The sequence below is a fragment of the Mobula birostris genome, chromosome 22, assembly GCF_030028105.1.
Source record: "Mobula birostris isolate sMobBir1 chromosome 22, sMobBir1.hap1, whole genome shotgun sequence".
Taxonomy (NCBI): domain Eukaryota; kingdom Metazoa; phylum Chordata; class Chondrichthyes; order Myliobatiformes; family Myliobatidae; genus Mobula; species Mobula birostris.
The window spans coordinates 58013928-58041604 of NC_092391.1; the positions used below are offsets into that span (position 1 = coordinate 58013928).

General features: G+C 42.3%; 1 protein-coding gene across 9 annotated transcripts in view; it reads left to right on the forward strand.

Annotated features, from left to right (window-relative positions):
• fbrsl1 (fibrosin-like 1) overlaps window positions 1-27677 on the forward strand; it is a 1024640-nt gene that overhangs the window by 706440 nt on the left and 290523 nt on the right. For all 9 annotated transcript variants that reach the window (XM_072240820.1, XM_072240822.1, XM_072240823.1 and 6 more), the window contains one exon: window positions 15364-15393. In XM_072240820.1, the coding sequence (XP_072096921.1) occupies window positions 15364-15393 (30 nt within the window). The remainder of the gene's footprint in view (window positions 1-15363; window positions 15394-27677) is intronic.

Genomic DNA, 27677 nt, shown 5'->3' on the forward strand with positions numbered 1-27677 from the left:
TCTCAGCTGGCTACAAAAGGTGTTTACAAGCTGTGATACTTGCCAGAGCGGGTGTTACAAAGTACTGCCATGCAGGGTGCCCAAACTTTTCCTTTTTTGTTATTTTGAAATTGTAAAAGGTGGAAATAAATTTTTTTTTCTTGCTTAAAATATTAAAGAAATGTGTCATCTTTAACTTTATGCCTTTTGGAAACCAGTTCATCTTTTACTCGCTTAGCTATTCACATTAACAGAAATTTTGACCGGGGTGCCCAAACTTTTGCATGCCACTGTAGAAACATCAGAACCCCAAAGCCTCCCCCCCCCACCCCGACAGACAAGCAGCAACAGAAGCATCGACCTTTTACCCCATCCCCCACTTGCATCAGCAGAAGCACCGACCCCCCCCAACCCCCAGCCCCCAATACACAAGGAATAGCATAAGCCCCCCAACCAGAACTCTCACCACCTGGTTCAGGAGCAGTTTCTACCCCTTTACCATCAGGATCTTGAACAAAACAAGATAACTACTCTTACATGAATCAAGATGATCTCACTTTAAGGATTCTTTATCTTGTTACCTCATGTTCTCATTATTTATTGCTATTTATATTTGCATTTGTTGTTTGTTGTTTTCTGCACTCTGGTTGATCTTTCATTGATCCTGTTACAGTTACTATTCTATAGATTTGCTGAAAATGCCCACAGGAAAATGAAACTCAGGGTTGTATATGGTGATATATGTGTACTTTGATTCTAAAATTTACTTTGAGAATTGATTGATGAAGATATAATCAACTAGATTAAATTCATCCTGTTTGTTTTAGTAGACAAGGCATGATAGTTTCTGTTGTTTTGAATGGATGCCTGTGACTACTGTAACAGTATTGCTAGAGGCATAGCTAATTTTGTTCTGGAGCAAAGTCTTCACTACTTTATCCTGGAGCCTTTCTCCCATACCCTTCACTGGATGCAGTCTATATGGACTTTCCTTGATACCACATGGGAAGTAATGAGATTGTCTGAAGATTGCCTTTTGTCACAAATTCTTCTGCTTTGCCTTTGACAGTCTATTGCTGTCCTCCATTTACCCTGAGCATGGAAGTGTTCTAAAGCCATCTCTATCCATCCTTTAATCGTCCACCACCATTCATTACTAAATATGGCAAGACACAAATAAGGCGTATTTACGACACAAGTTAAAAAAATAAACAGTATAACACTTCTGCTGCTTCTTACATGATGAGACCTGGGTGGTGGCAGGGAGTTCAGTTGTCTCACGGCCTGGGGGAAGAGGGTGTTTCCCATCCTAATAGTTCTTGTCCTACCTTCTACCTGATGGTAATGTTCTCGCCTTGAAGAGAGGAAGTTGTGCATTTGTACCTTGTTTGACCCATCAAAGCAAGTGTCATATTGCATTTTAGTTAGCAGTGTCTACTGCTAACAATTGAATTAAAGATCCAAGGGTATTATTTGAAGAAGATAATGAGCCAACTTTTATCTTGTCAAGAAAATTACTAACAAATCATTATTTAACACATTCTTTATGGGAATTTGTTTTGTGGAAATTTTCTACCTCAATTCATACATTAGAATCAGAATCAGGTTTATTATCACTGGCATCCCTTGTGAGATATGTTAACTTTGCAGCAACAGTTCAATGCAATACAAGATAAATATAGAAAAAAAACCTGAATTAGAGCAAGTATATATAGGTGTGTGTGTGTGTGTGTGTATGTGTGTATGAGTGAGTGTGTGTGTGTGTGTGTGTGTGTATTAAATAGATAATTTAAAATAAATAATGCAAAAGCAGAAATTTTTTTTAAGAAGTCAGGAGGTAGTGTTCATGAGTTCAATGTTCATTTAAAAATCAGAAGGCAGAGGAGAAGAAGGTGTTCCGGAATTGTTGAGTGCCTTTAAACTTCTATATCTCCTTCCTGATAGTAACAATGAGAAGAGGGCATGTCCTGGTGGTGGGGGTCCTTAATGATGGATGCCGCCTTCCTGAGGCACCACTCTTTGAAGATGTCTTGGATACTTAAGATGGAACTGACTGATGTTACAACTTTGTGCAACTTATGTACTGGTCCTGTGCAGTAACAATTAGAACAATAACCACTTATGAAAGACAATGAACTGGCTGTAAAGTACTTTGAAACATCCATGAGTTGTGCTAGGCTTCCGAATTTCTTTTGTCTTCTAAAACTATTTTTGCAGCAGAACTAAGCATTGAAACTTTGGTGTTACTTGGATTGCAGGAGATCAAATGTAGAATCAACTGACAGTAAAGAATAGAGAGGTCATTCAAGCAGACATCCGCTCACCACTCACCATGAAGTTATGACCGCAACATGTGATTGGCAGAAAACTTCAGCCATCTTACTGTGGTAAACTTTGTGCCACGTGATTTCTCCGCATTGTGGGATGTCACGTAATCAGCTGTCGTATGTGCTGATTACATGACTTGTTTCACAGACAACTGGGCCCTTTATTGGATTGGTATATGGCTCAACACCCAGCATTATTCCCCAACTCTAGTTCAACTGCAAGTGGATGCAGAGCTCTGAATGTTTGGATTAGAGAACCCAATTCACTATATCAGTCATCTAAAGAATGGAACCCATCTAATTTTAACTAAAGTTTATAAAATTGTATTTTTTATAAAGTTTATAAAAATTCTGCAGTTTAGATTAAACTGAGTTCATTCATTCTTCAATTCCAAGATCCTGAGTGTCAATATCTCTGAGGTTATAACCAGGATCCAACATATCGATGCAGCCATAGAGAAGGCAAGACAGCGGCTATATTTCATTAGGAGTTTGAGGAGATTTGGTATGTCACCAAAAACACTCACAAATTTCTACAGATGTACCATGGAGCGCATTCTAACTGGCTGTGTCACCATCTGATATGGAAGGGTGGTACCTACTGCACGGGATCGAAGGAAGCTGCAGAGGGTTGTAAGCTCAGTCAGCTCCATCGTGGGTACTAGCCTGTGTAGTATCCAGAACATCTTCAAAGAGCGATGCCTCAAAAAGGCAGCATCCATCATAAAGGACCCCGATCACCCAGGACATGCCCTCTTCTCATTGCTGCCATCAGGAAGGAGGTACAGGAGCCTGAAGACACACACTCAACGATTCAGGAACAGCTTCTTCCCATCTGCCATCCATTTTCTGAATGAACATTAAACTCATGAGTACTACCTCTCTACTTTCTAAATTCTCTTTCTTTGCACTACTTATTCAATTTAACTATTGAATATGAATTAATATATATATATTTAATGTTATTCATTTTTTTCTATTATTATGTATTGCTTTGTACTGCTGCCACAAAGTTAACAAATTTCTCTACAAAAGCTGGTGATATGAAGTTCCGATTCTGAACTTACTGTCTTTGCAGAGGAATTAATGCCATACATGTCTGAATTACCCACTTTTGTCACTGAAACATAATCTGATTTTAAATCACATTTATTAAAATGATTTATGTTTTCTTCCTAATATGCTGGATTTCCTGAATTTTCTTTTCCAAGGCAGGGGTCAAAATGATGGGGCAACATTTTAAAATAATTTAGAGCTCTATACCACTAAGTATAAATTTCATATTTAATGATTATTGGAGCACAAGTTATTTATCTTGTGGATTCAGAAAATCTAATGATAAGACATCTACCTTGGTTGTATTTAAATATAATGGTTTCAGGTGAAAGGCAAATGCTTGAGAAGTATGCATATATACTGGCTTCCTTCCTGTTTACCCTGTATAACTTGGACTTAGATACAACACTGAGTCATGTCATCTTCAGAAATTCTCTGAATTTCTCAGTCCAAGTTGACTCAGCAATAGTTGAGTGTATAAAGGGAGGATAGGAGGTTGAATACAGGGCCCTGTTGGGGGGGGGGAGTACTTTGTTGAATGGTGCAAGCTGAATCATCTGCAGCTCAGCATCAGTAAGACAAAGGAGACGGTGATGGACTTTAGGAAGACCAAGCCTGCACTGCTCCCTGTTACTATTCATGGTGAGAACGTGGATGTTGTGAGGACTTACAAGTACCTGGGGGTGCACCTGGATGACAGACCTGAGTGGAGCACCAACACAGAGGCTGTGTACAAGAAGGGCTAAAGTTGCCTCTTCCTGAGGAGACTGAAGTCCTTTGGAGTATGCAGGCCTCACTTTCGCATGTTCTACCAGTCTGTTGTCTCCAGCACAATCTTTTATGATGTGGTGTGCTGGGGGCCATGGCATCAACACAGGTGGTGCTAATAGGCTCAATAAACTGGTTAGAAAGTCTGGCTCTGTTTCAAGAGTCACAATGGATATATTGGAGGCTGTGGTAGAACAAAGGACCCTCCAGAAAATCCTGGCAATTCCGGACAATGTTTCTCAACCTCTGCATGCCACCTTGGCTGAACAGAGGAGCACTTTCTGTAATAGATAGACAACTGCGCTGCTCCAAAGAGTGCTATTTGAGTTCATTCTTAACCTCGGCCATTAGGCTCTATAATAAGTCAAACTATAGCCGGGGAAGAGAAGACCCCCCCCCCCCCCTCCCCCGTTAGACTATTATTAACCTGTGTTTACCAGAGCTCTGCTTAAGCTCTGTTTACCACACCCTGCTACCATGGACACCCTGTGCAATGCTACCCATCACTTCCTATCTGGATGGTATGAATGTGCACCCATTACTGTATAATATTATGGTAATTCTTGCAGTACTATCTTATCAGTGTGATCTTGGAAATCTTGTAAATCTTGTAATCTTTGATTTGTAATCTTCTACATCTTTTTTTATTCTTTCCTACTTCTCATCTAATATTTGTATATCTGTGCACTTGTAATGCTGCTGTGACACTGTAAGTTCCTTTAGGATCAATAAAATAACTATCTATCTATCTAGAGTAGTACAAATGGACCTTTGGATCGGGGGAGGGGGGAAGTACTGTAAATATTCCTCCCTTCTACAAGTTGAAAGAAAATCAAAAGACATGTTGGATCTCTCTAATTTCTGATCCTTAGGGTTCCTCCAGGAGTCAAGAATGTCAAGCAGTCTTAATTCCAAGATTTCAAGCTTATTTTAGAGTCCAAACAAATATGTGAATTGTAAGAAAACTAAATAAAGTGCTTAGAAATGATACTGAGAGGAGAATTAATGCTCGGGGTGTAAGACAGGAATAAAAGAAATAAAAGATGGCTCTACTGAAAATAACACTTTTACAGTTAAGGTGAGGGAATTTCCTTAGATAGGAATGAATTAGTTAATAGGATACATAATTAGAGCAATTACATCACGTGGGTAATGTGCTAACACTTAGCCAATGAAAAATGAGAAAAGTGATAAACGTTAGTTTAACCGCTGTATTGATTTCTGCCAGAGGGATGTGAAAAATACTTGAGTTTGTTAATAAATACCAATCTTATAAAAAGTATTTTAAAAAATGGTGATTTCCAACAGACATCATGCATACATAGTGCAAAAGAGATTCAGCATGATGTTGTCTGGATTCGAGAGTATTAGCTGCAAGAAGAGCTTGGGCAAACTCGGATTCAGTCTTTTTTCCCGGGTGGAAATTACAAATACTAGAGGGCACTGCGTTAAGTTGGCAAATGTTTAAAGGATATTTACAAACCAAGTTCTTTTTACACCAAGAGTGGTAAGTGCCTAGAATGCACTGTGATGGAAGCAGATATGATAGTAATATTTAAGAAATATTTAGATCGGGGGTTCACAACCTTTTTTATGCTATGGAGCCTTACTATTAACTGAGGGGTGTGCAGACCCCACTTTGGGAACCCCTGGTTTAGATAGACCAGTGGTCCCCAACCACCGGGCCGCAGAGCATGCTCTACTGGGCCGTGAGGAAACGATATGATTTGGCGATATGAGTCAGTTGCACCTTTCCTCATTCCCTGTCACACCCACTGTTGAGCCATTATGCACGCGAGGTCATTACCCGCGCATCATCCATTTCAGCGCGGGAGGAAGATCAACTCCTCGAGCTTGCAAATGACGGCGGCTGAAAAGTATGTTTGACATAACATCTCTGCCGGCATTATGGATCAAAGTCAAGGCTCAATATCCTGAGATAGCCAGGAAAGCACTGAAAACGTTGCTTCCATTTCCAACGTATCTCTGCAATGAATGCAACGAAAACTAAATTACAGAATAGACTGGACATTAGGAACCCCATTCGAGTATCACTGTCTCTCGTCACCCTTCGATGGCACCGTGTTGTTGCAGGAAAACAAGCCCAGGGTTCCCATTGATTCAGCGATATTGGTGCGTTGCAATGATTTTATATGTTCATACGGGGAAAATATGTCCTGTGTGTTTAATATCCAAACGTTACTTAAAATGTTATGATGCTATTGACTTATAAGTGACTTAGATAACCATATAACAATTACAGCACGGAACAGGCCATCTCTGTCCTTCTAGTCCGCGCTGAACGCTACTCTCACCTAGTCCCACCGACCTGCACTCAGCCCATAACCCTCCATTCCTTTCCTGTCCATATACCTGTCCAATTTTTCTTTAAATGATGATATCGAACTTGCCTCCACCACTTCTACTGGAAGTTCGTTCAATACTTACTTCAAGCTCCCCTGTCCTCCCCTGATAATTGACTTATCACTATATTAATGCGAGGAAAATATGTGCTGTGTGTTTAATATTAAATTCGTTAGATAAACCCTTTTAGAAACGAAATTGAGTGTATTAGCTAATTATCATCTATATTCCGGTCGTGATTAACACCCCCCCACCACCCGAACAGAATCGCCAAAAATGATTTGTAGAAAAAAATCGTACACGCATGCGCACTGGTGCCGGCGCAAGGCTTCTTGGTCATTGTAGTCTTTTCGGGGAAAACCCAGCGTATTTGACTGCTACTCTTGTCCATTGACAACCCTACCCCGCCCCTCCCCGGTCGGCCGGTCGGCAGTGCGATAAAGCTTGGGGACCCCTGAGATAGACAATATGAACATACAGGGAACGGAGTGGTGTAGAATATGAAGAGGCTGTTAGCATGCGTACTGTTCTGTACAGTATGAGCTTTAAGTTGATGTTGTGCAGTTACACTATAAACATAAAATTGGACCTGGATAAAACCAATGTAAGAGCTTTGAATCAACACTGGTGTAAATCAGGCAGCACAGTAGTGTATGATTAGCACAACATTTTACAGGTGATCCAGATTCAATTCCCACCAATGGCTATAAGGAGTTTGTACGTTCTCCCCGTGGCCACATGTGTTTCCTCTAGGTGCTCCAGTTTTCTCCCACAGTCCAAGGTGTTACTTAACCCGTAACGGGTTAAAGAACCAGCAGAAATGGAAAAACACGGGGAATCTGGTATTGCTGTTATCTAAAGCTATTTTATTAGTAACTACGCAATGCAGTAATATAAAACCAGATAAATCAAACAGGTTAGCAGAACTTTTGCATGTACAGGTGTGTAAATATAGAACCCAAACTTCTTCAAACTTAGGTGGTAAGGGATACAGTCTTATGATGGAATGTAAGATAGTTCAGTTCAATGCTCAGGTTAATTAATGAGAGATATTTGTAATCCAAAATGCAAATGTTGTGAGAAGGCAGTTACGTTGATATTCCATAGATTCCACGACGGCAATACAAGATAACAATAGTAGTAGGTTTTATCTCCGAAGTTGTTCCACTCCACACACGCAATATCACCAACAGTGACCTTCAACGAATATCCTTTCAACACAAGTGGTACCACACCGGAGTTCAGCTACAGGACATCTAAAAGTGGTGGCCACAGGATACTCCAACAGAATCCACGTATGGATTGTCACCAACAGTAGTCTATAACTGAGGTACCATCTTCAAGTGGTAAAACTACCAACCCAGGCAAGGATTATCACACACAGGTAGTTTCCACACAAAGTTACCCCAAACACACAACTGTGATAGCCACTTATCCAGTTCCACGACATACAAAATAACTCCAACAGTGATTTACCACAGGGGTGCCTTTCTTCAGTGAACTACCACACCCAAACAAGGGTAACACACAAGTGATATTCACAAAGGTAGTCCACTCACCAGAGAACCCACTCCTGTGGATTAACTACGTAACAGTCACACCTTCGTACTCGAATGGAACTCAAACTCACCCTTACGGGTTACTTAGAGAGAAAGTCCAAACAGTGACTTCTTTGTCACTAGGTTTCTTCTGTTTCAAACCTTCCTCTCCCCTCTGAAAACTCCTTCTAGTTGCAGAACCTGTGAGAGTTGTTTATCAGTACTCTGGATCGATCTCAACTCACCCCTTTCCGGGCTACTGAAAGTTTAAACCAGGACCTCACTCACTGGTGTCTTTCATTGATCGAATCCATCTTGACTCTGAGCATGTGTTTCTCTGTGTCTATAACTGTCCTTGTAAAAAGGAGAAACCATAACATCGATTGTCCATCAAATAACTTCATATCTGTCTCTCTCTCTCCTCTCTCTCTCTCTCTCTCCTCTCTCTCTCTCTCTCTCTCTCTCCTCTCTCTCTCTCCTCTCTCTCTCCTCTCTCTCTCTCTCCTCCCTCTCTCTCCTCCCTCTCTCTCCTCCCTCTCTGTCCTCCCTCTCTCTCCTCTCTCTCTCCTCTCTCTCTCTCCTCTCTCTCTCTCCTCTCTCTCCTCTCTCTCTCTTCTCTCTCTCTCCTCTCTCTCCTCTCTCTCCTCTCTCATCTCTCTCTCTCCTCTCTCTCCTCTCTCTCTCCTCTCTGTCTCCTCTCTCTCCTCTCTCTCTCCTCTCCTCTCTCCTCTCTGTCCTCTCTCCCTCTCTCTCCCTCTCTCCTCTCTCTCCTCTCTCTCTTCTATCTCCTCTCTCTCTCTTCTCTCTCCTCTCTCTCTTCTTTCTCCTCTCTCTCTCCTCTCTCTCCTCTCTCTCTCCTCTCTCTCCCTCTCTCCTCTCTCTCTCTCTCTCTCAGCTCAAACTGTCCAAAAGTCAGTCTCAGTTCTCTCTCTCCTTAAAGTGACAGTCCACAGGAAATATGAACCCTAGGGGTACATAACAGAGAATATACCGGTTGGTAGGTTAATTGGTCATTGTAAATTGTCCCATGACTAGGCTCGGATTAAGTCGGGGAATTGCTGGACAACACGGCTTGAATAGCACTGTACCTCAATAAAAGAAATCATAATTATTTCTTGCAGATGAGTGTGGTCCAACCTGTGAGTAAATTCAAATAGAAAATTTGGATATGGCTTATAGTTTCCTCTTGGACTCATCAGTATTTCCCTTTACCCTGGGGGACAGAATTTTTCTGCCGTGCAAGCAATGTCCGTGAGCTGTTAAAGACAGGAGTGCAGCTTCTGTGCAGTCCTGAGGAATAGTTAGAACAGGAGTTCCCAACCTTTTTTTATGCTGTGGATCCCTATCATTAACTGAGAGGTCCGTGGATCCCCAGGTGGAGAACTCCTGCTCTGGAATGACTGGAGAAAGTTCATTCAAAGTGCACATGACATGTTTGTAATGCCATGTGCTCAAATTGTGAGCTCTGCTAAAAGATAAAGATTAGCTTTACTTGTCACATTTACATTAAAACATGTAGTGAAAGGCCTGTCCTGTGCTGTAATGTTCTGTATTCTGTGAAATGCGTCATTTTGCACCTGGGGATTGTGCTAGAGACAGCGCACAAGTGTCGCCACATTTCCGGCGCCATCGTAACATGTCAGCCAGTTCCGCAACGTATACTCGGCTCTACACTGAACTAAGGGTCTGGGGACAGACTTTCTATGGACTTCAGTTCAGAACACTATTTGCTTGCATTTATTGTTTGCATGATTTGTTTCTTTCAGCACTTTGGGTGTTCAATGGTCTTGTGGGTTCTTTCGGGTTTCTTTGTTTTGTAGCTGCCTGTTAGGAGATGAATTTCAAGGTTGTATAATGTATATATACTTTGATAATCAATGTACTTTAAACTTCGAAACATTGCCAGTCTGATTAACAATTGCTGGTTATTCTGGCTTCAGTATGAACAGCTTCCCTCCCAGCAAATTTCTGTCAATCTAACCCATTTGATGTTAGTAATATTTCTACAAGCAACAAGCCTTTGAAACCCACAGGATCACTGTAGAAATGTGAACAGTGCCAACCATAGTATGCATCAAATACTGTCAGTATATGCAGAATTATATCGAGAACTTTGCAGCAGTTTTCAGCCCGGCTTGTAGAATTAGCAAAACCTGGCTACATATCTATTATCAACAACCAGCAGCCTCAGTCAAGTCAAGTCACTTTTTATTGTCATTTCGACCATAACTGCTGGTACAGTACACAGTAAAAACAAGACAATGTTTTTCAGGACCATGGTGCTACATGAGACAATACAAAAACTACACTGAACTACATAAAACAACACAAAAATTACGGTAGACTACAGACCTATCCAGGACTGCATAAAGTGCACAAAACAGTGCAGGCATTTCAATGAATAATAAACAAGACAATAGGCACAGTAGAGGGCAATAGGTTGGTGTCAGTCCAGGCTCTGGGTATTGAGGAGTCTGATGGCTTGGGGGAAGAAACTGTTACATAGTCTGGTCGTGAGAGCCCGAATGCTTCGGTGCCTTTTGCCAGATGGCAGGAGGGAGAGGAGTTTGTATGAGGGCTGTATGGGGTCCTTCATAATGCCGTTTGCTTTGCGGATGCAGCGTGTGGTGTAAATGTCTATAATGGCGTGAAGAGAGACCCGATGATCTTCTCAGCTGACCTCACTATCCACTGCAGGGTCTTGTGATCCGAGATGGTGCAATTTCCGAACCAGGCAGTGATGCAGCTGCTCAGGATGCTCTCAATACATCCTCTGTAGAATGTGGTGAGGATGGGGGGTGGAAGATGGACTTTCCTCAGCCTTCGCAGAAAGTAGAGACGCTGCTGGGCTTTCTTTGCTATGGAGCTGGTGTTGAGGGACCAGGTGAGATTCTCCACCAGGTGAACACCAAGAAATTTGGTGCTTCTAATGATCTCTATGGAGGAGTCACTGATGTTCAGTGGAGAGTGGTTGCTCCGTGTCCTCCTGAAGTCAGCAAGTATCTCTTTTGTTTTGATCACAATCAGAGACAGGTTGTTGGCTCTGCACCAGTCCGTTAGCCACTGCACCCCCTCTCTGTATGCTGACTCATCGTTCTTGCTGATGAGACCCACCACAGTCGTGTCATCGGTGAACTTGATTATGTGGTTCGTGCTGTGTGTTGCAGCACAGTCGTGGGTCAGCAGAGTGAACAGCTGTGGACTGAGCACACAGACCTGGGGGGCCAAGTGCTCAATGTGATGGTGTTGGAGATGCTGCTCCCGATCCGGACTGACTGAGGTCTCCCAGTGAGGAAGTCTAGGATCCAGTTGCAGAGGGAGGTGTTCAGGCCCAGTAGGCTCAGCTTTCCAATCAATTTCTGAGGAATGATTGTGTTAAATGCTGAACTGAAGTCTATGAACAGCATTGGAACATACCTGTCTTTTTTGTTCAGGTGGGTTAGGGCCAGGTGGAGGGTGATGGCAATGGGGTTGTCTGTTGAACAGTTGGGATGGTACGTGAACTGCATGGGGTCCAGTGAGGGGGGCAGCAGGGTCTTGATGTGCCTTATGACGAGCCTCTCGAAACACTTCATGATGATGGATGTGAGTGCAATGGGACGGTAGTCGTTGAGGCAGGACACTGAAGACTTCTTCAGCATGGGGACAATGGTGACGGCCTTGAAGCACGTACGAATGACGGCGCTGCTCAGGAAGATGTTGTAGATGTCAGTGAGAATCTCAGCTAGCTGGTCTGCACATCCTCTAAACACTCTGCAAGGAGTATTGTCTGGTCCAGCAGCCTTTCGTGGGTTGACCCTGCACAGGGTTCTCCTCACATCAGCCACGGTAAGACACAGCACCTGGTCGTTTGGAGGAGGGGTGGTCTTCCCCGCCGCCACGTTATTTTCTGCCTCAGAACGAGCGTAGAAGTTATTCAACACATCTGGGAGGGAGGCATCACCAGCACAGGCAGGTGGTGTTGTCTTGTAGTTGGTGATGTCCTGAATGCCCTTCCACATGCGCTGCGTGTTGCCGCTGTCCTGGAAGTGGCTGTGGATTCGCTGGGCGTGTGCACGCTTTGCCTCTCTGATGGCCTGGGGCAGTCTGGCCCTCGCTGTTGTTAGGGCTGCCTTGTTTCCTGCTCTGAAGGGGGAGTCACAGGTCCTCAGCAGCGCATGCGCCTCCACGGTCATCCATGGCTTCTGGTTAGCGCGTGTAGTGTTGGTCTTGGACACAGTGATGTCATCAATGCACTTGCTGATGTAGCTAGTCACTGATGCCGTGTAATCCTCTAAATTGGTAGAGTCGCCATCAGTTGCAGTCTCCCTAAACATGTGCCAGTCAGTGTGCTCAAAGCAGTCTTGAAGAACAGAGATGGCTCCTTCTGGCCAGGTTTTCACCTGCTTCTGAACTGGTCTGGAGCGCCTGACGAGCGGTCTGTATGCTGGGACTAGCATAACATAGATGTGGTCTGAGTAACCGAGGTGGGGACGGGGCTCCACCCTGTACGCGTCGGGAATGTTTGTGTAAACAAGGTCCAAAACGTTCTCCCATCTCATTGCAAAGTCCACATACTGATGGAATTTGGGGAGCACTGACTTAGGTTGGCATGGTTAAAATCTCCGGCGACAATAAACAGTCCATCAGGGTGTGCGTTCTGCAGTTCGCTAATAGCCCCATACAGTTCACAGAGCGCCTCCTTAGCATTAGCGCTGGGGGGAATGTAGACATCGACTATAAGGACAGTGGTGAATTCCCGTGGGAAATAAAATGGTCTGCATCTAACAGCCACAAACTCCACTAGCAATGAGTAGCATCTGGAAACCAGCACAGAGTTCTTGCACCATTCGGTATTGATGTAAGCACATAAGCCACCACCACGAGTCTTACCAGAAAGAGCTGCATCTCTCTCCGCTCGAAACAAGACGAGCCCATCCAGCTAAATGCCAGTGTCCGGGATTACATCGGTGAGCCACGTTTCGGTGAAAATATATACGCACAGCAGACTCTGTACTCCCGCCGAGTATTTCGTTGGAGTTGGATGTAGTCCTTAAATGTCCCTAATGTATCTGTGTCTATCACTACCACTACCCACAGCATGTTCTATGCACTTACCACTCCCTGTTTAAAAAAACCTGCCTCTGACACCCCGTCATACTTTTCCCCTAATCATCTTAAAATTATGCATCCTTGTATTAGCCATTTATGCCCTTGGAAAAAGTCTCTGTCTGCCCACTCGATCTATGCCTCTTATCATCTTATATGCCTCCATCAAGTCACCTGTCATCCTCCTCCAATTTCAATTGGTTGAATTTTGCTGCATTCTGACTTTCAAGGCTCACTTCTGTGTAAATGGTGTGCACCATTGTAATTTGCAAGTGAAATAGAGATTGAAACCAGTTGAAACCTTTACAGTCTAGCAATCTTGCATTCTCTCACATAGAATTTTGTTTTGACAATCTACTCTGGGAATTTACTTGCGACATGCCAATCCTCCTAGCATGTCAGGGATAATGATGTAATTAGAGTATTATTTGTGTAATGTGTTATGGGTCTAATTCTTAAAAGTGATTTCACAGGGAAATTGATGTACAGAACAGCTGGTATCCAAAGAGATATTTGGTTATTCTCTCGTGTCTATCATGGACGTGCAGAGCAATCTAAACCAAATGCTGGAGAAACTTAGCAGGTCAGGTAACATATAGGGAAATGAATCAACAGTCGATGTTTCGGGTCAAAAATCTTCATCAGGACTGGAAAGGAAGGGGGAAGATGCCTGAATAGGGAGGGAAAGAGGAAGAAGAACAAGCTAGAAGGTAATAGGTGAAGCCAAGTAAATGAGGAAGTGGGGGAGGAGGATGAAGTAAAGGGGGGAGGGTTCAGAATTTTTTAATTGTTAAAGATGGTGTGTTTTATAGGTATTCCCTCAATCTACTCACGGTGCAATATTAGGATGTACAAATCAGCTGATTCACAAATTTGCTCTTACTTACAATTGACACAAGGTTGCCCAGTGGCTCCATTTCAGCTTAGAGAAAGACAAGGATCAAATAAGGTTGGGAAGCTTCCTACTGGTTGTATTGAAATCCAGAGGAAGGGGCAAGTATAGACATCCAAACTGGGTTCATCTAGCCAAGCAAGCACCATCATTGAGTAACTTGTCTCTAGACTTAAGATCACACATGAAACAATACTGAAGCTTCAGGCCTTTCACCACCAGGTTCAGCAACAGTTACTACCCCTCAACTATCAGGCTCACGAACCAAAGGGAATAACTTCACTCAATTTCACTTGCCCCAGCACTGTGAAATGTTCCGACAAAGTATAGACTCACTTTTAAGGGCTCTTCATCTCATGTTCTCAATATTTATTGCTTATTTATTTCTTTTTGCATTTGCACAACTTGTTGTCTTTTGCACACTGGTAGCACACCCAGGTTGGTGCAGTCTTTCATTGATTCTATTTTGGTTATTATCCTATTATGGATTTATTGAGTATGACCACAAGAAAATGAATCTCAGGATTGTGGCGACATATATGTACTTGGATTATAAATTGTAACATGAAAGCAGGTTCACGGGTTTGGTGAGTGAGACAGAAGACACTAATTGCAAATAAACACTTTAATCATTTATTTACAAACAGTGAAAGATTCGACTAAACATTTAAGTCTCCCAAGTTACACAAACTACAAAATTAAATATTCAGCTAACAGATACTTAGCTAAGAGTGTGCGTGGAGCATACTTTCCCAATGGTTCTTCTGCACAGGTCGTGACCTAAGTCCAAAATGAACCCTGGGGACAAAGGAAACACAAGGAAATCTGCAGATGCTGGAATTTCAAGCAACACACATATTTTTATGTGTGTTCCTGGGGACAAAGGATAGAGAGGCCAAGCCTCCTGCACGTGCTACTCTTATACCCACTGAGGTGCCCAGAACTGGAAATAGGTGCCATGGTGTGTCAGGCAGCCAATGGGAAGGAGCGGCCACAACCTTTAAACAAGCCAATCAATGGCTGACACAATGGAAGTGGCTTTTGATCAGCAAATAAGCCAACCCCCAACATATGAGACAAATTTACTTTGAACTTTGAAATCAGTAAGGAAGCTGTCCACAGATCTGAGTCCTAATTTGATGAAATTGATCATTGGAAAAAGTAGTCTGGCTTTCTTTCTATGTTACTCTGACCATTTCAAAATCGACAATTTTCTTCAAAAATAATCTCTCCCTTAAACTAATTTCATAATTCATTGCTACATCAGAAGTGAACTAACTGTTTTACAAGACATTTTGCAGTTTTTAATATGCCTTTAGATTTGGAACTGATTTTTTGTTTTCTTTTTCAGTGTGACAGTGAAAGTGACATTGACGACAAGGTAAGACTAACTGGGTTTTTTTACTACCGTGTTTGGTTTCAACATATAGCAGATCCCAATGCTGACTGAGTGATTCAGAATCTGTGGAAATCTATATGTAATGTTTTCCAAAGTGGTAAGTTTGATTTTTAGGAACATTTTAATCTTGATAATGTAGCCTTTGCCAGAATCTAGTTTAGCCAACGAAAATAGTCTACTGCACTGTAAAAGGTAGCTCAGATGAGCAGTGATATCTGTTAAGTCAAGAATTTTTTTTTAGGACAAAGACTAGGAGTTAAGTCGACTTCATTGTTAACTGAAGTCAAGTTTGCATTGATAGGACATGTCAAGTAAATGGCCGGGACCTTAGAAGCTTTGGAACAAAGGAATCTTGGCATACAGGTCCATAATTTGTTAAAAGTGGCGTCACAGGTAGATAGGGTCTAAGCTTTTGGCACATTGGCTTTCATAAATCAAAATATTGAGTAGAGGAGATGGGATGTTATGTTGAAATTGTATAAAACATTGGTGAGGCCTAATTTGGAGTATTGTGTGCAGCTTTGGTCAACTACCTGCAGGAAAGATATAAATAAAGATTACAGAGAAAATTTACGAGGATGTTCCCAGGACTGGAGGACCTGAGTTATAAGGAAAGATTTTATAGGTTAGGGCTTTAATCCTTGCAACATATTGAAATAGTGCCATCCATCTGTGAACCCCTTAGAGCCAAAGACACATGAGCCAATAGAATTCAAAGGTCATCTGAAGGGGTAGGTAATCAGGGCTGAGGCAAATGAAGGGGGGGGTGCTATATAAACGCGAGCACTCCTAGAAAGAAACGCCAACAACTGCGCACGAAGGATGTCAGCTTGACTGGTGATGAAACATCTGCAAAATAATTGCTGAGCTCGGTGAACACCAGAACATCAGGGTTCTTTACTTTCTAAACTGGCTCTCATGGAATTGACAGAATACATGTTTCTCTTGGGGTTTCATCACGGAATCAGAGAAACATAGAATTGTACACCACTGAAACCTCAGCTACTCCAAAAGTGGTGCCTTGCTGGACAAATCACATTTGCCTTCGTTTCCTGTGTATCTCTGGTCCTTTCCTCTCCAAACATCCTTTAAATATTAATATATCTGCCTCTATCACCTCGTTCCAGGTAAACACTGATGATTGTACAAAAAACTGCATCTTCAGATCTCCTTTCAACTTCTCCCCTCTCACCTTTCACCCGAGTTCTCTCATTCTGAATCCCTGTGCCCTGGAAAAAAAAACTATCTACCCATCCTTGCTCCTCATCATTGTACAAACCTCATCCCAGCCTCCTGCATTCCAGGCATATTTCTATTCCATCTCTTATTTTAACTACACCCTTCCATTATGGGCAACATTCAGTGAATCTTTGTTGCACCACCTCAATTATTACCTAATACTTCTTGTAGTGGAGTAACCGGAACTGTATAGTCCAACCAATCTTTTGCACAACTGCAACATAATATACCAACCATTATATTTAATGCAGTGGCCTATGAAGGCAAGTATTTAAATGCCTTCTTCATTACCCTGCCCATCTGTTGCCACTTTCAATGAGCTGTGGACTTATACCCTAAAGTTACTCTGTCCTGATTAAACTGGGGTGTCCTTCTCGGTGTTCATGCACCAAGATCAGAGGCAATGGATCATGTTTCTGTACCGCTAGTTTGTGTTCCTGTAAACAAGTCAACTTGCAAAGGTTCTGGCACAGGCAAACACAAAGCAGGCATGAGAATTTTTTGAAGTCTGGTTCTCTTCTGATAACTCCATAAACAAACATATCAAAGTAGATGCCATCTACAAACCCCTAACAGCCAAAGAAACGAGAGCCAATAAAATTCAAAGGTTAACCAAAGGTATAGCCAGTCAGGACCTAGGCAAGCAAATGGGGGTCTATATAAACACAAGCACTCCCAGACAGAAACACCGACGACTACACACTGAAGATGGTGATGAAATGTCTGCAAGCTAATTGCCAAGATTGGCAAACGCCACAACATCATACGCCTCAACCTGAGCTACCAATATTCACCACCATCCTATGTAAAGAACCCTCTTAATTGATGTAACTACAGTCTTACGTGAGTAAAGACTGGTTTCTGAAATATGGTTTTAATTTAGCTAAACATGTTGGTTAATGTTATTATGTAACAAATTTTTGCAAGAAGGATATTGTTGATAAAGGTTCTGAATTTTTAACAAAATGTGCTCATTGATTTTGTTTTTAATTTACACAATAAAATTTGTGAAGGCAATGTGTGAAGCCTTTAGTAATTTGGTGTGCATTTCTCCTGTGACATAGCTACAGTACGAAGACCAATTCATCTTCAAGTTAAAATGCAATCACTGTAACATACTCTGTGCTTTGATTGTGCTGTATCCTCTAAATGATAAACAGAGTCACTTTGAATATTAAGGTAGTGTGATAACTTCAGGTGCAACATAACTTGTCTAAGAGATCAGTGTGCAGATGGGTTTTAATTAGTATTTCAGGATTCAATGTGAAGAGGTTTGAGTGCCTTAATGGCCTTGCACAGCTGCAAGTCGCAATGAGTGGCATTCTTACTGCTGTAAGCCTGCACTTGTTGTGCAATAATAGCAACAAAAAAGTCATATTTGATGGTAATGTTCAATATTTCTGGTCTTGAAGAGCTGGTATCACTATAGGAAATTCTTCAAAAGAAAAACGGTTGACGTACATCTCTATATTTCATCCCTTCTCAACATTTATTGCTTTCATTATTAACGAATGTTAAAATTACTCATTTATTTTACCAAGGTGTAAGCCTTTATTGAATATTTATGCTAAAAACATTTTTCTTGAAGAAACAGGATCAGATTTAATATCATCAGTATATGTCATGAATTTTGTTAATTTTGCAGCAGCATTGCAGCAATACATAATAATAGAGAAGAAAACTGAATTACGGTATGAATATATATATGAAGAAAGCCCTTAACAACGAGTGGAGTCCTCGGGATGCTGTCTTTCTTAGCAGGCTTTCTTATTTTTACAAGGCCGAGTTGCTAGCTCAACACTCAACCCAGCACGATTGGAAAGATTGCATAGTTAAATTAAATAAGTACCGCAAAAAAAAAAATAATGGGGTAGTGTTCATGGGTTCAGTGTCCATTCAGAAATCGGATGACAGAGGGGAAGAAGCTGTTCCTGATTCGGTGAGTGTGTGTCTTCAGGCTTCTGTGCCTCCTTCCTAATGGTTGTAATAAGAACAAGGCATGACGTGGGTGATGGGGGTCCTTAATGTTGGATGCCGCCTTTTTGAGGCTTCGCTCCATGAAGATGACCTAGGTACTATGGAGACTAGTGCCCACGGTGGAGCCGACTAACCTTACAACTCTCTGCAGCTTACTTCAACCCTGTGCAGTAGTCCCCCCACCCCCCATACCAGATGGTGATGCAGCCAGTTAGAATGCTCTTGATTGTACATTTGTAGAAATCACTGAGTGCTTTTGGTGACATATCAAATCTCCTCATACTCCTAATGATATATAGCTGCTGTCTTGCCTTCTTTGTAGCTGCATTGATATGCTGGATCCAAATTAGGTCCTTACAGATATTGACACACAGGAACTCTGAAAATGCTCACTTTTTCCACTTCTGGTCCCTCTGTGAGGTCCGGTGTGTGTTCCCTCATCATACCCTTTCTGGAGTTCACAGTCAGTTCTTTGGTCTTACTGATGTTGAGTGCAAGAGAAACAAAATGTTTAAAGAAGGCATTGTCTAGTTCCAAAAATTGACAATACAGTTGAACCAAAACAATTTTAGTATTTGGTAAATGTATTCCCAGAAAATGTTGCTTCAGTTTAAATTTAATTGTGTTTTAAAGAAAGATTTTCAGTGTTTTTTAATGAATGATGTTGCTGACTTCTTCAAGCAGAGAAATAATTTGTATGTTACATGAGGCAGAGAGTTTCAGAAAGCTCATAAGTTATCAGTAACTTTGGGGGTAAAGTCAGTTGAACCTAACAATAGAACATTGAAGTGCAGGCAATACATACCATAAATTAACAAAGCGCTTGTACAAGTTGAAATAAGTGGATTTGATCCAAAACCCATTGTGTAGAGATGATTTCAGAATTAAGTCTGGAATATTCTATGATACTTGATAGCGGTGTATAAGATTGAGAGGTATAGATAGAGTGGACAGCCAGGGTGGCAATGGTCAATGCCAGAGAACATGAGTTTAAGGTAAGTGAGGAAAGTTTAGGGGAGATAACAGAGGAAGGCTTTTTTTTTCAGAGAGTGGTGGGTGCATGCAACACACTGCTGAGGATGCCTGTAGAGTCGGATGAAACAGGAATATTAAAGAGACTCTTAGATAGACACATGGATAAAGAAGATCAACCAGTTTAATCCTAGCCTAATCAAAAATTCAAACTTCAAAGTTCAAAGTACATTTATTATCAAGTATGAATAAATTATACAACCTTGAGATTCATCAACTTACAGGCAGCCACAAAGCAAGAAACCCGAAATAACTCAATTTTTTAAAAAAGACCAACACCCAATATGCAGTGAGAGAGAGAGAGAGAAAAGAAAAACACAAATCATGCAAACAATAAAAGCAAGCAACAGCATTCTGAACCAAATTGAGTCCATAGTCCTGGAGCCCAGAGCAGCCGGAGTAGGCATCAGTGTCAGTTTATCACACAGCGAGACATATCCCAGGACAATTTACAATGATTGATTAATCTACCAACTGCTATATCTTTGTTGGACTGTGGGAGGAAACTGGAACACCTGGAAGAAACCCACACAGTCATGGGAGAACATACAAACTCCTTACAGAGCGGTAGGAATTGAACCCAGGTCACCTGTACTGTAACGTATTGTGCTCACCACAACACTGCCACCCCAAAATCAGAGGGTAATAGACTGTGTAGGAGGGAAGGTTTAGGTTGATTGTGGAGTTTGTTTATATAGATCATCACAATATCGTAGGCTTACCGGACTGCTGTACTGTACTGTTCTATAATCCTGAAAATAAATTGTTGGAATAAAGACACAGAAGAGCAGATGCCAGCTCAGAAAATCAAGATGTAGGATCATTTTAAATTAAAATAAGAAATTGAGTGTCTGCAATTCAGTGGGAATATCAAAAAGGCCCCTAGAAAGTTAGAATGTCGGGAGAATTTTTAATTAAGAAACTTGAGCAGCGTGTAGCTGGTTTAATACAATTACTGGGAAATTTAATATCCTGGTCAAATCAAATTGTGTATTAATATGGAAAAAGAATATATAGAGTCAATCCAAGTCAGTTTTGTCAATTGTTAAACTCAAGAGCCAGTCAAGTGAGTTGCTGACTACAAAATATTAGGTCTTTAACCTTGCATTGTAAGCACAGCGTCTGTGCTGTTTGATCTAGCTGTGTTTCTGATGTTTCTAAAGTCCAGCTTATTACTGATTGCTATTGAGGGTTGGGGTGATGGGTGGTGGAGAGAAGGTTGATAACATTGAGTGTCAAGAGAAGATGGTGCATCTACTCTTGCTGCTTGACACTTTCAAGTTACACACAAGAGATTCTGAAGATGGTGGAAATCCAGAGCAACACACATAGAATGCTGGAGGAACCCAGCAGGTCAGGCAGCATCGACAGAAATGAATAAACAGTCAATGTTTCAGGCCAAAGCGCTTCATCAGAACTGGAGTGGAAGGGGGAAGATGCTGAAATAAGAAGATTCCGTAACTCTGCCTTAATATATGCAAAATGACCAAGCATATCACAAGGGTGTTCTCCCCCTTCCTTTCCGGTCCTGTGGTAGGGTCTCACCTTGAAACATTGACAGTTTATTCATTCCCATTGATGCCGCCTGACCTGCTAAGTCCTCCAGAATTTTGTGTGTATTCCTTTGCATTTCCAACATCCACTGACTTTTGGTTGTTCAGTAATTAGTTGGATTGGATTTCTCCTGATTTTTTTTCTGGACTGCCCCTACTTAAGCAATCTTCCACAGTCTGGTCTAGAAGCCTATTTTTATTTTGACAATACTGGAAGTGATTAGAGAGGTACAGCACTTCTTTAACCCACTGCGTCTGCTCCAACCATTAACCACCTATCTGTTGTGTCTGGGATCAAAGTCACTGGAGAGACACTGAATCTGGTGATACAGAAGCCTTTATTCAACAAAACAAACATGCATCATACTGGGGACACTCTTGGAAGAAGAGGCTGAAAAACCCGTAGTACATCACATTTTTATACCCTTAAGCTCAGTGGTAATACAGTTTCAGTGGTTACAATGACAATGTTTGCTTCAGTGCTTTGAGTTGACAATGCTTCAATTAAGTTACATACAGTGGCATGCAAAAGTTTGGGCACCCCGGTCAAATTTTCTGTTATTGTGAATAGTTAAGTGAGTAGAAGATGAACTGATCTCCAAAAGTCATAAAGTTGAAGATGAAACATTCTTTTCAACATTTTAAGCAAAATTAGTGTATTATTTTTGTTTAGTACAATTTTAGAGTGGACAAAAGGGAAGGAGCACCATGTAAAAGTTTGGGCACCCCAGGAGATTTGAGCTTTCAGATAACTTTTACCAAGGTCTCAGACCTTAATTAACTTGTTAGGGCTATGGCTTGTTCACAGCCATCGTTAGGAAAGGCCAGGTGATGCAAATTTCAAAGCTTTATAAATACCCTGACTCCTCAAACCTTGTCCCAACAATCAGCAGCCATGGGCTCCTCTAAGCAGCTGCCGCTGCCTAGCAGTCTGAAAATTGAAATAAATGATGCCCACAAAGCAGGAGAAGGCTACAAGAAGATAGCAAAGTGTTTTCAGGTAACCGTTTCCTCAGTTCTTAATGTAATTAAGAAATGACAGTTAACAGGAATGGTGGAGGTCAAGTTGAGGTCTGGAAGTACTCAGCAGGTCGGGCAGCATCAGTCAGAAACGATGAGTCGACGTTTCGGGCCGGAACTCTTCGTCAGGACTGAAGAATGAAAGATGGGGAAGGATTTGAAGAATGCTTGTAGCTTCAGTTGAAAGACCAGTAATTTGAAAGACAAAGGGGTGGGGGAGGGGAAGCATTGACGTCATAGCCCTAAAAACAATGGATAGTAGAAGGAGGAGGCAGAACCATGAGGGAGCTGGGGGAGGGGTAGAGTGAAATAGGGATAGAGGAAGGGAGGGGGAGGGAATTACTGGAAGTTGGAGAATTCTATGTTCATACCAAGGGGCTGGAGTCTACCTAGACGGTATATGAGGTGTTGCTCCTCCAGTTTAGCCTCATCATGGCAGTAGAGGAGGCCATGTATGGACATATCTGAATGGGAATGGGAAGCAGAATTGAAGTGGGTGGCTACCGGGAGATCCTGTCTGTTGTGGCGGATGGAGCGGAGGTGCTCGATGAAGTGGTTCCCCGATCTGCATCGGATTTCACCAATGTAGAGGAGGCCGCACCGGGAGCACCGGATGCAATAGATGACCTCAACAGACTCACAAGTGAAGTGTTGCCTCACCTGGAAGGACTGTTTTGGGCCCTGAATGGTTGCAAGAGATGAGGTGTAGGGACAGGTGTAGCACTTACGCTTACAGGGATAAGTGCCGGGTGGGAGATCAGTGGGATGGACGTGCAGATAAGGGAGTCGCGGAGGGACCGATCCCTGTGGAAAGCGGAGAGGGGTGGAGAGGGAAAGATGTGCTTAGTGGTGGGGTCCTGTTGAAGGTGGTGGAAGTTGCGGAGGATAATGTGCTGGATCCGGAGGCTGGTGGGGTGGTAGGTAAGGACAAGGGGAACTCTGTCCCTGTTGTGGTTGCGGGAGGATGGGTTTAACGGGTCCCTTTCAGAATGGCAGCCGGTGACTAGTGGGGTACCGCAGAGGCTCGGTGCTGGGACCGCAGCTATTTACAATATACATTAATGATTTAGATGAAGGGATTAAAAGTAACATTAGCAAATTTGCAGCTGACACAAAGCTGGGTGGCAGTGTGAAATATGCGGAGGATGGTGAAATAATGCAGGATGACTTGGACAGGTTGAGTGAGTGGGCAGATGCATGGCAGATGCATTTTATTGTGGATAAATGTGAGGTTATCCACTTTGGTGGCAAGAATGGTGTCAAGTTAGCAAAAGGGGAAGGACAACGAGATCTTGGTATCCTTGTTCATCAGTCACTGAAAGTAAGCATTCAGGTACAGCAGGCAGTGAAGAAAGCTAATGGCATGTTGGCCTTCATAACAAGGGGAGTTGAGTATAGGAGCAAAGAGGTCCTTCTGCAGTTGTACAGGGCCCCTGGTGAGACCACACCTGGTGTATTGTGTACAGTTTTGGTCTCCAAATTTGAGGAAGGACATTCTTGCTATTGAGGGAGTGCAGCATAGGTTCACAAGGTTAATTCCCGGGATGGCGGGACTGTCATGTGTTGAAAGATTGGAGCGACTGGGCTTGTATACATTGGAATTTAGAAGGATGAGAGGGGATCTGATTGAAACATATAAGATTATTAAGGGATTGGACATGCTAGAGGCAGGAAACATGTTCCCGATGTTGGCGGGCGTCCAGAACCAGAGGCCACAATTTGAAAATAAGGGGTGGGCCATTTAGAATGGAGTTGAGGAAAAACTTTTTCACCCAGAGAGTTGTGGATCTGTGGAATACTCTGCCTCAGAAGGCAGTGGAGGCCAATTCTCTGGATGCTTTCAAGAAAGAGTTTGATAGAGCTCTTAATGATAGTGGAGTCAAGGGATATGGGGAGAAGGCAGGAAAGGGGTACTGATTTTGGATGATCAGCCATGATCACAGTGATTGGTGGTGCTGGCTCGAAGGGCCGAATGGCCTACTCCTGCACCGATTGTCTATTGTCTGATACATTTTGGAAACAAGCCCTGTGGACTGATGAAGTTAAAATAGAACTTGTTGGCCGAAATGAGCAAAGATATGTTTGGAGAAAAAAGGGTGCAGAATTTCATGAAAAGAACCCCTCTCCAACTGTTAAGCACAGGGGTGAATTGATCATGCTTTGGGCTTGTGTTGCAGCCAGTGGCACGGGGAACATTTCACTGGTAGAGGGAAGAATGAATTCAATTAAGTACCAGCAAATTCTGGAAGCAAACATCACACCATCTGTAAAAAAGCTGAATGTGAAAAGAGGATGGCTTCTACAACAGGATAATGATCCTAAATGCACCTCAAAATCCACAATGGACTACCTCAAGAGGCGCAAGCTGAAGGTTTTGCCATGGCCCTCACAGTCCCCCGACCTAAACATCATCAAAAATCTGTGGATAGACCTCAAAAGAGCAGTGCATGCAAGAAGGCCCAAGAATCTCACAGAACTAAAAGCCTCTTGCAAGGAAGAATGGGCGAAATCCCCCAAACAATTGAAAGACTCTTAGCTGGCTACAGAAAGCATTTACAAGCTGTGATACTTGCCAAAGGGGTGTTACTAAGTACTGCCATGCAGGGTGCCCAAACTTTTGCTTTGGGCCCTTTTCCTTTTTTGTTATTTTGGAACTGTAAAAGATGGAAATAAAAAAAGTATTCTTGCTTAAAATATTAAAGAAGTGTGTCATCTTTAACTTTATGCCTTTTGGAAATCAAGTCATCTTTTACTCGCTTAGCTATTCACAGCAACAGAAATTTTGACCGGGGTGCCCAAACTTTCGCAAGCCAGTGTATAATTTTCACACACCTAAATCGTTATACACACCCTCCAGACACTCCAGGTTGTCAGCATGGTCTTCCTAGCTGCATTCATACAAATACAGACATCTCAGACGAATGGGTGTTTCACAGTTTGCAATCTGACCCCAATCTGCAGCTCCAGGAAGACTATTTTAGACCATAGCTGGAATATTATCAGAGCATGTGTCCTCTGATATATCCACTGAATGCAAACATTTTCATTCAGTCCATAAGTTGGTATGAATAAACTAAAGACTGCTATGATATGGATGACTTAGAAGAATAATCATCCATGTGCCTCTGGATGACAACACTTGCAGATAATTTTATAAGACTGTAAGCTACAGGAGCAGAATTGGGCCATTTGGCCCATCGAGTCTGCTCCACCGTTTCATCATGGCTGATCCATTTTTCCTCTCAACCCATTCTCCTGTCTTCTCCCCATATCCCTTCATACCCTGACTAATCAAGAATCTATCAACCTCTTGACGTCACCTCTGCAGCTGCCTGTGGCAATGAATTCCACAGATTCACCACCCTCTGGCTACAGAAATTCCTCCTCACCTCCATTCTAAAAGGACACCTCTCTATTATGAGGCTGTGTTAGACTCACCCACTATTGGAAACATCTTCATCTTTAAAGTAAGTGCAAGGTCCTATCATAATTAGGAAATAGGACTTTTGGAGTGCTACCTTCTGTGCATGCTGCATCTTTGCTTGCACCATAGCTTTTACTGATGCCCATTTGAATTTGCACCCCATCTCGAGCTTCATGGGTGGCGAACAGGGTGAGTTAACAGCCAGTTGATGTTCATGGATCCTCGTGAATAGTTTTCTCCCAGTTTGGCTAATGTAACATTTACTGCAGTCCCTGCTTTAAAATGTGATATTGGATGCCAACTCCTTAATATTTAACTTGTGATAGTACTTACTGTAATATAAAATATGAAGTACTCAGACCTGGCAGCCGGTGTAAGGAAACTGGCTGGAGGACCATCATCTATCCTGTGGAGGTAGGATGCCAGGACTTTATCAGTGCGTCTACGACAAGGTTGCTCAGTGTTACGGCCACCAAAGATTTGGCTGAGGAGGCAAAAAAGGGGCAGCTTTTGGCTGTGGCTGAGGAGGAAGGACAGAAATTTGGGAACTGACTAACCCACTGAAGCTGCAGGGGGTGGCAAGGAGACGTCCCTGCCACTAGGAGATGTACCAGGGCTAAGGGAGCAAAACTTCAATGAATGGTGGTCCCAGCTGATGATCCTGCAGATTACCTAAGGTGCGAATCAGGAAACAACATCTTTCCGTAGACGTGATAGATTCAGGATGGCTGTCCAGCTATGTGTCACATCTAATGTAGTTTTGCACTTAGTAAAGGAGCATCAGTGAAGTGATGCACTATTGGAAGGACTTACACATGCCTGTTACGCCGCTGGCATTTGGGGCAGCAATAAAGATCCTCCATTTCTGGCGGCATTCAGGACTTCTTTCATCATTTCAGTAGCTTTCTCTTGGTTTTATCTACCGTCAGTCATGCCAGTCCCAAGTGGGGACTCAGGAATACAATCGCACTCAGATGTAGAAGGAATCCTCATTGCTGTTTCTGTAACAATTTTGTTTGACCAGTCAGGATTGTTAGCCCTGAGCTGAACTCCCCCATGTGAACCTCCATGTTCTTAGTCTGGTCTCTACTGTTTGGCATGGGTGACCTTACCAAGAGCCAAAACGTAAAGCCCTGACTCCACCCAACACAGTTCTCTGGGTCATTGAGGCACGCAAGATCCCACACTCTACGACAAGGCTATGGTCCACTTGAAGAATTGGAAGGATTGAATTGCGTTTTATTTGGCAACATTAAGGATGGTATTTTATAAATGTCAAATGGAGAACTGGAAATCTTTTCACAAAAGATAAATATGAATTCTGTCCAATTGATATTACTTGCTGTCATGTAGACATAGGTTACTTATAACATAATCAATAGGAGCAGGATTACGCCATGTACCGCTTGGGGATGGATGGTCTGCCACTGAGTCAGATTATGTCTTAATTATAATTGTCAACCATTGTCTTCAACTCAAAGAAGAGATCAAATACGAAGTTTGTGTATGAAGGTTTGGATCCTGTAACTTGGCCAAAAACCATCTAAATTCAAGCCAGGATCTGCTTGAGTGGAACACACACATAATGCTGGAGTAACTCAGCAGGTCAGGCAGCATCTATGGAAATTAATAAACAGTCGACATTTCAGGCTGACACCTTCCTTCAGGACTGAGAAGGAAGGGGGAAGGGAAAGATCCTAGCTGGAAGGTAATAGGTGAAGCCAGGTGGGTGGAAAAGGCAAGGGCTGGAGCAGAAAGAATCTGATAGGAGAGGAGAGTGAACGATAGGAGAAAGGGAAGGAAGGGGACACCCAAGCAGTTTAAAACTTAAGTGGATAAGCAGTTAGACAACATGTTGGATTTTTATTGCACATTCATGAATCTACGATTTATGTAATCTTGGTGTTTGGTATGGAAATAACACACTGGAGAACTAGATTTGTCACTTGAAGTGAACAATGAGAATATAGGAAGCAATAAAATTAATAAGAATGCATTAATAACTGTGATGCTTTCAGATA